Raw genomic sequence first — 12730 nt, 5'->3', positions numbered from 1 at the left:
ACCAGTAAGACTCTATATAGAAAACCACGATTTAAATCAGGTCTTGCTGACTAGAGATTTAAACTGTGATTTCAATAGCTTCGATTTAAATCAAATCCACCCTAACCCAGCATGAGATGCAGGGGCCTAGCTACAGAAATTGGGGTCCGGGGAAACACTGAAATTGTGCCCCTCACCAGACTCCGTTGCCCCAGTATAACCTCCACAGTGGAGTCTGGGCGGCGTGTGTGTGCCAAGCCACTCAAGTCATGTCAGCTGGAAGGAAGGAAGAGTGAAGTAGAGAAGGAAGGAGAGAAAGAATAGAACTGTGGTGGCGAACTTTTGGCACTCCAGATGTTAAGGACTGATGGGAATTGTAGTCCTTAACATCTGGAGTGGCAAAGGTTCGCCCCCACTGGAATAGAAGGAAGGGCTGAGGAAGAGCTATGAAAGCTGCACTGGGGCATGGCTGAGTCCATGGGACCCGGGGGTGGGGGGGAGGCACTGAGTGGAGCAACCCTTTGCCTCTGCCGCCCCAGCGTGGCCTCTTCAATACGATTAGGCTTGTATAACCAATCGGATGTATAGAAACAGAACTAAAGCAAACCATAAACATTAAATGATGCAAAATCCCATACTAGGACCCGAGTTTCAGTTAGCTATACGCAGTTATACAGACCAAAGTCCCCAATAATTTAGCCTAAATAACTTTGTAACATCTAGTCCCATGACACTCCATCACCTTCGTAGAAAAGCTCTGCTGAATAATACAAAATAACATAGGGTCACAATCCCATAGAGGTATACAAACTTACAGTGCGTGAAAAAACAAGCATTCATGCATCTTGTGGTTTTTAAGATTGTTCTTAATAAGGCCAAAAACTGACAAAAAGGGGAGGGGCGGTGTAAAAATCTAATAGAATAAAATAAATAGAAATAAATAAGTAAATTGCTCCATGCAAGACTCCCAGAAAACTTTTCATTCTATGGGGCAACACCTGCCTTTCCTTCGTTAGCCTTCAGAGGGCGTCGTTCGACCCTTTTCTCGCCTTTCTAGGCAGCAGTCGTCGTTCGCCTGCGTCAGAGGCGTGGCGCAGACGGGAGTCTTGACTGCGCATGCGCCGGCAGAAGCAAACTTTGTCCTCCGGTTTTTTCTGTCCCCGCTGCCGCCGCCATGAACGCGGAGAACTTCGAGGCCAGCGAGCGGCTGGTGAACGCGGCTTACATCCGGCAGGGATCGCAAGGCCGCCGCGCCCACGAGCTCCACCTACGGACGCTGCTGGAACAGGTAGAGCCGGCGCCAAGAATAGGCCCCGAAAGAAGCAGAGGGGCGTGGGGCGTGACCTATTGAGCCCCGCCTACTTCAATGCCCCAGGCCACGCCCCCAAAGCAACACTTCCTGGGAAGGGAGGCGCGAGTGTTTTGGCCACGAATCTGTCCCAGTGCTGTTAAATACAGACCCATGGGTTCCCCAGCTGGTACCCGCTGGTGTCCCCTAGATTTAGGTGTCAAACTCGCAGGGGATGATGGGAACTGTAGTCCATAACATCTGGAGGGCGGCGAGTTTGACACCTGTGCGGCCTGCCTAGAAGGTGGGCGGGGCCAGATGGAGCTTTGGCTCAACAGGGCTTCTGATTGGCCGATTCTGATCTGATAGGATGTGCACTGCATCGCCCTGAAAGCATCTCTTCCCCATCCCATGCCTGATCTCTGATTAGGAATCTTTCGTTTCTCTCTGGGCATGGAGAGAAAGGCATCTCATCGGGACCTGCCTCTGAAGATGCCAGCCACAAGGGCTCGTTTGGAGCAAAAACTACCGGAGTGCGGCCACACAGCCCAGAAAACCCGCACCGGCCAGTTGGGAAAGCCTTCAACAACACTTTGTTCTTTTTTTCTTGTAAATATGCCATTTGTGTTCTTGATGCAAGTATGTTCTTCTTCCTGCAAAAAAGGGGCTTCCTGTTAGTAGAGTAGGACTAAATTCGGTGGCTCCCTAGGGCTGTACAGTTAATCTGCCTGGCGGCCCGCTGCCTTATGGCTGGCTCAGATTGTGCCAGTTGGCTGTTGGAGGGAGAAATGGAGAACTAACAAAGCCAGTTGGGATCCCCGGGATTTACAGCTTCCCTCCAGTCTACATAAACTAGTTCCCCTGGAGATAATTGGACACTTTGGAGGTTGAACTCTGAGCCCCAATCGCGCTGAGGTTCCTGACCTCCCCAGTCTCCACCCCTAATTCTCCAGGAGTTTCCCAACCTGGAGCCGACAATCTGACTCTCCCCCTCACCTGATTCCTTGGGGGGACATTGCCATCCTATGGAGAACAGATGCTGGCTTGCTGCATATTACACTTTTGATGGGGGGGGGGAGGTGAGAAGGCATGGTGGGGTAGGGGGTTCTGCAAGCCTAGTTCAGTGTCTTACTGCTTGTCATAGTTCCTTGAACTGAGGTCTTGGTCTAAAAGTCATTATATATTTGAACTGATGTCATTTACACCCCACTTTGCTCCCCAGCGAAGCCTCAAAGTGGTTTACGGCACACACACCCGGTCTCCAGTTTATGCCGCATATCTAGCGTTACAGACACTAAGACTGACTGACTTTGGTTTTATTGGCGTCCCAATATTGGTGAAGCTCCCTCCCATGTGATGGTGATAAAAATATTTTATTGGAGGTTTGCCGACGTAAAAGAATTACCATATAGATTGTTTTCCTCTTCGAGATTCATTGTATACTTTTTCAATTTCCGAAGACTTTTCATTTGTGAGCCAAAGTGTTTCAGAATAACTTACTGTTTCCCTTATTCCGGCCACGCTTATCGCGATAAAGAAACAAAAATAAAATATACGCTAACTGCGCTGTCTTTAATTGTGCTGTTTCCTGAAGGGCAAATGTCCTGGAGATGGATGGGATGAAAGCACCGTTGAACTTTTTCTCCACGAACTTGCCGTTATGGATAGCAACAACTTTCTTGGCAACTGTGGCGTGGGTGAGAGGGAAGGAAGGGTGGCATCCGGGCTAGTCGCTCGCCGGCATTACAGGTAAACCCCGCTTTTGCCAACTGCATTATATAATATAGATCACGATGCGTGGGACGGTGATGTTTTAAATAGGCCATAGTGGGCATTGCTTAAATTAGAGGCTGTCACTGTAATCTGGTTTATTTCCCAATCCTAATTTGCTGAGCTGGCAGATATTTTCTTAAGGTCAACCTGGGCCGAATCATGGTCTCATCCTGGTGTTGCAGGCAGATAACTCTGAAGGAATTGAATGATTCATAGATTGCAAATGGAATCTCATTACGGGCTTCTTTTGACTTTGTTAGCTGAAGTTAGTTGAACCGTTTCCATGTTAGAATCTGCTCTGTGTTTGGTCGAAAGATTAGGGCAGTGGTGGTGAACCTATGGTACGGGTGCCACTCAGAGCCCTCTCTGAGGGCACGTGCAAACAGAGCCCCCCCCCCCCACACACACACACACATCTAGGCTTGTGGAGGTTTTCCTATCAAGAGATGTTTGGTGGTAGTTTGCCATTGCCTGCCTCTGCATCACAACCCTGGTATCCCATCTGAATACTAGCCAGGGTTGGGGCTGGAAGTGCGTGACTTGGCCAAGGTCACCCAGCAAGCTTCCACCGTGCAAGTGGGATATGAACCGGGGTTTCCCGGGTCCTAGTCTAACACCTTAACTGCTACACCACATTGGCTCTCAAATATATATTAGGATATGAATGAATGTGTGGTCAAAGTTGGGTTTATGTCCCCAGCCCCAGCAGCTCTGTGCTGTGTCCTGAGTGAGGGGGGTATTATTAAAAGGGTATTATTAAAAGGCTACCTTGTCTGGTTATGTCTCTGTGTGAGAAAGAGGGCTCTCTGAAGCAGGGGTGTCCAACCTGGGGGCTGATGGGAATTTCAGTTCATGAACATGTGGCAGGCCAGAGTTGGACACCCCTGTACTACCCTGTTTCCCCGAATATAAGACATCCCCTGGAAATAAGACTTAGTAGAGGTTTTGCTGAAGTGCAAAATATAAGGCATCCCCCGAAAGTAAGACGTAGCAAAGTTTTTGTTTGGAAGCATGCCCGACGAACGGAACACAGAAAAATAAGACATCCCTTGAAAATCAGATATAGCGTATTTTTGGGAGCAAAAATTAATATAAGACACTGTCTTATTTTCGGGGAAACAAGGTAATTGTTTTGAAAGCAGCAAGATGGAAGATGAACTATGATTGCCTGACCTACCTGTCGCAGAGGTAGTAGGATCTCTGAGCGAGTGAGAAAAGGCATCCCACAGGGTTTGTCTTAGACAACCGCAGAGAAGTCGGAAAACATTTTGAATGCCTTGCCGCCATCAAAACAGGGATTGGGGAAGAGGGAAATGGCATGATGTTTTTTTGCGGACAGAATGGATTCTTAGAATCCAACCCATAGTTTATTTTGTGTCTGCGCATGTTTAATTTTTTCTGCTCGGTTTCCAGGTTGATCCACGGGATTGGAAGGTCAGGCGATGTTTCTGCCATCCAGCCAAAAGCCGCAGGTTCCAGCCTCTTGAACAAACTCACAAACTCTGTTGTCTTGGATATTATAAGACTTGCCGGTAAGCCAGGAGCAAAATGTTAGTTTGTATACAAATGCTGCAAATAACTGAAAAGCATTTTGTGATCTCCCTTTGATTTGCCTGTTCTTCGCAGGTGTCAAGACGGCCAGTAGCTGCTTCGTGGTCCCCATGGCAACCGGCATGAGCCTTACCTTATGCTTCTTAACCCTGCGGCACAAGAGACCAAAGGCAAAATACATTATTTGGCCACGCATAGACCAGAAGTCCTGCTTCAAGTCCATGATTACTGCAGGTAAAGAAAGTGTGTTCCTTGTTCTGGCAAAAAAAGGCATTTTGGAACCAAAATACTGTGCTGGTAATTTTACCTGACGGTCTCAATAGGTAATGCAGCAACTCAGGTTTTGCAAAATATGGATTCCCCCTTCTAACAAAGCCTTCTGTTCATAGACCTGACCTGGGCCCACAAGAACAGAGGTATTCTAGAAGAACCGGGCAACTCCCGATGTGTGGTTATTGGGGGCTGCTGTCGCAGCTCATCATTTATAAAGCCCATGGACTAATATAGCTTACATGATGCCTGAAGCCAAAAGTTTGGTTTGATGTGTCCCGCCAATGTGCAGAATGCAGCTGCCTGCCACAAGAACATGAGTCAGGTCATTTGTCTGTCAAGGTCACTATTGCCATACTCTGACTGGCAGCTGCTCCCCGTGCCCTCAGGTTGCAGTTATTTGCATTACATAATAGCTGACCTTTTAAACTAGAGATGCCGGGGGTTGAACCTGGGAACTTCTGTATGCAAAACAGACACTCTGCCAGTAAGCCATGACCCCACTGACCTTGGCTCACCTATGCAGAGTGCTATACAGAGTTACTCTGTCCCAGAGGTTTGCAACCTGTTTCACCCTGTGGGCACCTTTGGTTTTTTGAAATAGGGTAGCGAGTATAATCACAAGATGGCTGCCGCATGAGGTGGAGCCAAATGTTAGGAAGTGTGGTTATCTCTCTCTCTAATAGCATCGCTTCAGCATTTCAGGCAGGAGCGCTGGTTAACAGGATGTCTTTTAATCTGCACAGCCAATCAGAAGACTAGTTTGGCAAATGCGCCGCCCACTTTCTAAAACACTTGGTGGGCGCCAGGTAAAGCGTCCACGCTGGCAGTGTATTGAGGACTCCCTGCTTTATTCTTTTTTAAAATAATTTTTATTATATCATTTGAATATTCCATTTTATATTAATACACTTCTTCATTCGTTTTCAAACAACACATTTTGCCCTTTTTCCCCTCCCCCCTGTATTTTCTTCATAGTTTTATCAGACAAACAGCAGTGAGTTCATTCTTTGTAATCTCTTCTCCCATATCTCCTCATTGACTCCAGCTTCTTTCATCCAGTCCGCATTTATAGTTCATATCTTCAAAATTTCGCTCTGTTTATCTTGCCACAGTTTATTTTTTGTTATTATTTCGAAAATGGCCAGTGTCACTTGTTCCCAGATATATTCCAACCATTTCTGGATTGTCCATTTTTTCTTTTCTTTCCAGCCTAAAGCTATTGTTGCATGTGCTCTCTGCTTTATTCTGAGCCCCCTGAAATCAGTAGATGTGGACTGGAGTAACCATTCATCAAGTTGCGTTCACAGTCTTATAACTTTCCCATCCCTTCTGCAATTCACGACCACTCTTACATCGAGGACCTATGAGAGGGTTTTCCTGAAGCCTAATAGACTCCGTATTCCCCTGATCAGCTATTTCTCCTGTTTGAGATGCCATCATGGATCTGTCTGATTCAGAACTTGAAGGGCTCTTGAGTCCTCTGTGATATTTGAGCAGCTCACTAGACAACAGCAGAGTATACAACTTGGCACTGTCCGTATCTCTGGTCGTTGCTGAGAGAAGATCAGCGGGAACTCTTGCAAGGTTATCTGATCACACACATTATTCAAATTAGTCACTATTCATGCTCATCTGGGTGCAAAGGCAGACATTATTTGGGGGTGTCCAGAGAAAGCCGTTTCAGCCCATGTTGGCTAGGGACCTCCAGTAGCTCCGCCATCGCAGAACGCAACGGCCTGTTCGGAACATATGGAGTGATAAATCTAGTGCCATGCTTTAATCAACAATGTAGCCAACAGTTCCTCAGAAGTGGCGCTGTTTGCCAACGTGCCACGGTGCAGTTTTTTCTCCTCGTGAGTTAGCATGTTAGTGAACAGTCCATAGCAGCTTGGAAACTCAGCCAGTGACTGGTGCCATGTAATGTATTTGGCTTGATTGCATACATACAATTGCTTTGAAAATATGCAGCATTTTGGAAGAGCAGAATTCTGTTTCTAACTCTGCCTGTTAAAAAAAAATGTCCTCCACCTCAAAAGAGTTGGGGTTTTTCATGCTGACAATTCAAAGCCCTCTTTCCCCTCTGGGCCCCCAGTCAAATCTAGCTGAATAGGTGCTTGCTTCATGTTTTCCTGCATTGTGGTCTCGTTCCAGCTGACCTCCGAAGACAGGCTTGAGAGGTTTGTGGGGAAGGAGGTTAGAAGCACAGAGGGGACTGGTAAACTCAGTGGGGTATAAATATGGTTTCTACGAATCTATGTCTTGACCAATATTGCTTTCCATACTAGCTGCAGAAAGAAAGATTGATTGGCTGTGAGGTGGTTTCAGATTGTTAAGGCATGACTAAGGTGACCAGATTGTCACCTTTTAAAACTGGGATGGGGGGCGCATGCGCGCATAGCCGCAGGAGCGCACTGCCTTTTGGGGCGCTCCCCTGTTTCCGGGAGAGCCCCAGAACCGGGAGAGCCCCAGAAGGGAACCGGGAGAGCCCCAGAACCGGGAGAGCCCCAGAAGGCTGCAGCAAGCGCCTCCTGCGCCACATGCTTGCTGAGGAGGCTGCCGCAAGATTGCTCTTTCTGGGACAGCCTCTGTTTCCTGCCCTGTGACAGGGCAGGAAAAGGGGAGCGCCCCAGAAGGCAAAATCGAACATGTTAAAACCCCGCGGGACGAGGACAACAGATTACTTTGTTTAAAAAGTGGGACTGTCCTCACCAAAAAAAGCTGCCGGATCGATCTGGTCACCTTAGGCATGACTAAGCCTTCCGCGTTTAAGTCTAATGTGGTTGGGTTATGCCGATGGTGCTCGCTTAGGGTAAAATTTGAATTCTAGCATCAACGGTGAAACTCCTGTTGGTTTTCAGAGCTTCCAGTTATTGCTCCTCCCAGTACTTTATGTTTTGCTTTGGCTTGTGTGGGTGGGGGAACGTAAGCGCAGGCAAAATGCAAAAAGAGCGTCATCTTGAAGTAGTCTTCAAGCAGCGGCTGGATGAAGACTTGTCCTGGATGCTTGAGGCTGGTTCTGCCGGGGTCGGGCTGGATGGCCTCTTCCAACTCTATGATTCTGTGATATGAAAGAGAAAAATCTGACATTGACTTGGAGCTGGTTGTTGTGGAGAAACGACGGTGATCCTTGCCGGACCATCTTGTGTAAGACAGAAGGAGGCACCTTATACTGAGACTAACCACGGACTCATCTATTCCTAGTGGTAACGGCCCCACACAGACTCAGGGGACATTCCTAGACCTGTTACTCTATTTTTAAGTCAAGAATTCAGAAACGGAACATAGGATGTTCTGTAAGAAAACTTCACGGGCTCCAGCATCTCACCACCACCACCATTTACATATTGACCCCAGACTACTGTTTCTCATAAAACAGCTATACACTTGCACTAGCTGTAGAATAAGAGCCGCAACAAAAGGACCGCTCACAGAAAATATCATTACAACTAGAGGGGTCAAACAAGGCTGTACATTGGCTCCCACTTTGTTTAATATATTCCTTAGAGATCTAGTGCCAACCCTCCAGAAGGCCAACGGGCATGTTCCTAAACTAAGCGACAAACACGTGCCCGCGTTACTTTATGCAGACGACACCGTTCTTCTTTCCCGCGCTAAAGTTGGCCTCACTCGTCTCTTTAATTGCTGTGCTGAATATCGTAAGAGGAACGAACTGGTAATTAACTATGAGAAAACTAAAATAATGGTCTTCGCTAGAAGACCCCCTAGTCATACATGGACCATCAATAATAGACCCATAGAACAAGTTAACCAGTTCAAATATTTGGGCATAACGCTTACCAGCAACCTTAAATGGGCAGTACGTAGGGAAATTAGCACTCGCTGCAGCTAACAACAGTGCCCAAACAATTCAGCGTTTCTTTTTCACTTTGGGCCACCAGTATATACCATCCGCATTGAAGGTGTTCAATGCTAAATGCGGCTCTCAGCTCCTCTATGGAGCACCAATTTGGATCGGAGCTGTAAACAAAAATATAAACACAGCCCAGTCCCGTTTCTTTCATAAAATTATGGGCTTACCAAAGAAATTAACATCAGGCCCAAACCAGATGTGTGCACCAGTCTTCTGAAGGATAAATTAGCAAAGAAAAGGGGGGGATTACTGCGGGCAGGGGGAGAATGCTAATTTGGATTACAATCCAGCAAGGGGCAGATTAGGATGAGAAATGCCTCCTCTTCTTTGGAATGCATCTCTTCCGTTGGGTGACTTGGAAGACAGGTGCTTGCTGTTGAATCCCAATTGGTATTGTCTCTTTTATGAGAAGAGTCTGCATTTACCAGCCCCTTCTCTACCAGTGCCCCTTTTCTTTTCTTAGCAAGCCAAAGTGCGGCAAGGAGGACTTTCCAGCAAGCTAGAGGGAGAATTTTCTCGGAACCTTGCATACCGCTTTACAGTATGGCTGTCCGCAGAGATGCTGAGAGTCCCAGGGAAGGCACTTATCCTTTCTTTTTGTGGCTGTGGACACACCGTGGTAGCATGCCCAGCTACGAGAAGAGGGGAATGCATTTCTCACGGTCCCTGTAAGCTCATAAGGCTCCTCTGCATCACTGTCTTCCTGTCCTGCCACTTCTCAGAAATGCACGGATTGTAGCAGAAAAGGCTCCTGGCACTGTTGTGGACCTGAAATGGATCGGTTTCTTATTGAGCCTGACCTTCAGAGGGGTTTGGATGTGACCCATAATGGGAGAGGTGCAGTGGTGGGATCCAAAAATTTTAGTAACAGGTTCCCATGGTGGTGGGATTCAAACTGTGGCGTAGCACCAATGGGGCTGGGCGGGGCATGACGGGGGCATGGCCGGGCATTCCGGGGTGGGGCTGTGGCAAGGACGCAGCCGCTGCGCCGGTCCTTGGGCGGGAAACTAATGCACGCAGGCGCAGGCTGCCACGCACACCAGTGCACCTCCTGCTAGACTGCTTCAAGTTCTGCGCGCTACTGCTAAGAGGAGGGGCGTAACTAAGGCAAAAATCACATGGCAAAATCACCAATTAGTAACCCCCTCTCGGCACACACAAATCATTAGTAACCTACTCTCGGGAACCTGTGAGAACCTGCTGGATCCCACCTCTGGAGAGGTGTCGTTATTGTTTTGCACTTAAAAAAATTTATTGGAGCTATCGCTGAATCCAGCGCAGTTCTCCATGTGCTTAATTCCCTTTGAAATGTATCTCTGAGCTGATCCAAACACCCAGGGGTTCTGTTTTCCTGTACAGGAAACGTCTTTGCATCAAGGGGTTCCATGTTGATTTCTTTTTGTATTAGAAAGGAAGAAGATGAAGAGCTTGGATTTAGTTTTTCTCTACCCTTAAGGAGTCTCAAAGCAGCTTACAAGCTCCTTCCCTTCATCTCCCCAGAACAGACACCTGGTGAGGTAGGTGGGGCTCAGAGAGTTCCCAGAGAACTGTGACTAGCCCGAGATCACCCAGCAGGCTTCATGTGTAAGAGCAGGGAAGAAAATCCAGTTCACCAGATAAGAGTTTACTGCTCATGTGGAGGAACGGGGAATCAAACCTAGTTCTCCAGATTAGAGCCCACTGCTCTTAACCACGGCACTGCCTGCTTGCCAATGCCACTGCATTACAAGCTGGAATGCTTTGGCTGCAAACTAAACATTTCCCTTCAGATATACTGATAATGCTCTTAAACTCGCTGTTTGTGTTTCTTCTGTTCGAGATCAAGGTCCATCACAGTATGACTAAAAAGAAGTCTGTAGTTGAAGAGTCAATTGGATACACTATGGAAGTCCCTTAAATCTCTCGGTTGCGTGCTTTTAATTCCACAGGGATTTTGTTGCCCGAAATATTGTGCATGAAATTTGCCGGAGCAGTAATTTGCTAGCATGACAATATAATTTAAAAAAACCCACTTTACTAATGTTCATGGTAATCATTATGAACTTGGAAAGTGATTGGTGGCATATTTGTTTGTAAAACAGTATTAAACAAAGGGGTGAAATCAAGTGCAGGACGGAAACCAGTATAAGGTGTGAAGGTTGAATTGTAGGCAATCCTTGATACTCACTCTCATATTGTTTTTGTTGGCCGGACTAGGTTTTGAGCCGGTGGTGATAGAGAATGTATTAGAAGGCGATGAGCTGCGTACAGATCTCAAAGCAGTGGAAACTAAAATCCAAGAACTTGGGGCTGATAATATTCTGTGTGTTCATTCTACCACATCATGTTTTGCTCCAAGGGTACCTGACAGGTAAATGAATCCACATGTACATATTTTGATAGCTATAATCTATACAGCGGCCAGTTACGCACAAGGGGTTTGCCCCGTGGTGGAGGCGAATGTCCGCCACAGCAAGGTTTCTTGTAGGACATATTTCTTCTAGCCCCGCTTTCACTGTCCACTCTCTCTGTGGCACACAGGTCCACTTACAGCACAATTTTAATTTCAGCTTTGCTGCCAGAGTGGGACAGACTTGCTTTTTTAATGTCACTATATCGAACTATCGATTGATTGAAATATTGATCTATTGATAAGATTAAAGATAAAACTTGAAAACGGTATTGACAGTTAAAGCATGTATGCGCGATAGAGAAACTGTGAAACATCGCCCCCCTCAGACACAAGCAGAAAGCCAGCTGGTGGGTAATGCCTGCCCCACTGCAAACAGGGCAATGATGCTGAACATGCCCCGAAACAAAGGCTCATTCCGCACATGCAGAATAATGCACTTTCAAACTGCTTTCAGTGCTCTTTGAAGCTGTGCGGAATAGCAAAATCCACTTGCAAACAGTTGTGAAAGTGGTTTGAAAACGCATTATTTTGCGTGTGTGGAAGGAGCCAAAGACTCCCTGGCCAATTCTCTTTGAAGTCACAGGAACTTGACCATGTATAATCACCCTATGAGTTGGTGAAGCTTCTGGCTGGGATTGGCTGACCTTCCTTGATATCACAGGAGGTGATGAAGAGGAGGTCTCTGGCTGCCATTGGCTGAGCCGCACAGAATTAAGGCAGGCATAAAATCCTGTGACTTTAAAAGTGGGGAGGAAAATCATAGCTTAAGAGGATCTATAGGCAGTGGTGGGATCCAAAAATTTTAGTAACAGGTTCCCATGGTGGTGGGATTCAAACTGTGGCGTAGCACCAATGGGGCTGGGCGGGGCATGATGGGGGCGTGGCGGGGCATTCCAGGGGCAAGGCATTCCTGGGCGGGGCTGTGGCAAGGACACAGCCGCTGCGCCGGTCCTTGGGCGGGAAACGAATGCACGCAGTTGCAGGCTGCCACGCACGCCGGTGCGCCTCCTGCTAGACTGCTTCAAGTTCTGTGCGCTACTGCTGAGAGGAGGGGCGTAACTAAGGCAAAAATCACGTGGCAAAATCACCAATTAGTAACCCCCTCTCGGCACACACAAATCATTAGTAACCTACTCTCGGGAACCTGTGAGAACCTGCTGGATCCCACCTCTGGCTATGGGGCAGAGTGGTAAGCTGCGGTACTGCAGTCCAAGCTCTGCTCGCAACCGGAGTTTAATCCTGGTGGAAGTCTGTTTGCGGTAGCTGGCTCAAGGCTGGCTTGGCCTTCCATCCTTCCAAGGCCAGTAAAATGAGTACCCAGCTTTCTGTGGGTAAAATGTAGACAACTGGGGAAGTGATGGCAAGCTAACCCGTAAACATAGTCTGCCTAGTAAACATCGTGATGTAATGTCACACCATGGGTCATGGCTTTTACCTATAAGAAGAGATAGGAGAGACGCCCGAAGAGGCACCTTGTCAATGGAGATGCATTGAAGAGAACAAGCGTTGGTTTGTATTCCCCTCTTTTCTCTACCTTTAAGGAATTCTCAAAGCAGCTTACAATCACCTTCTCTTCCCCTCCCCACAACAGACACCTTGTGAA

At 47.3% G+C, this 12730-nt stretch overlaps 1 protein-coding gene across 1 annotated transcript in view; it reads left to right on the top strand.

Annotated features, from left to right (window-relative positions):
- Window positions 1-1092: 1092 nt before the first annotated feature.
- SEPSECS (Sep (O-phosphoserine) tRNA:Sec (selenocysteine) tRNA synthase) overlaps window positions 1093-12730 on the top strand; it is a 33490-nt gene continuing 21852 nt past the window's right edge. Inside the window, exons 1-5 of the mRNA XM_048509926.1 lie at window positions 1093-1267; window positions 2862-3016; window positions 4454-4572; window positions 4667-4825; window positions 10932-11085. Of these exons, the coding sequence (XP_048365883.1) occupies window positions 1154-1267; window positions 2862-3016; window positions 4454-4572; window positions 4667-4825; window positions 10932-11085 (701 nt within the window). The 5' untranslated portion in view covers window positions 1093-1153. The remainder of the gene's footprint in view (window positions 1268-2861; window positions 3017-4453; window positions 4573-4666; window positions 4826-10931; window positions 11086-12730) is intronic.

Source organism: Sphaerodactylus townsendi, linkage group LG10, assembly GCF_021028975.2.
Source record: "Sphaerodactylus townsendi isolate TG3544 linkage group LG10, MPM_Stown_v2.3, whole genome shotgun sequence".
NCBI lineage: Eukaryota > Metazoa > Chordata > Lepidosauria > Squamata > Sphaerodactylidae > Sphaerodactylus > Sphaerodactylus townsendi.
This window is presented reverse-complemented; position numbering and strand designations above follow the sequence as displayed.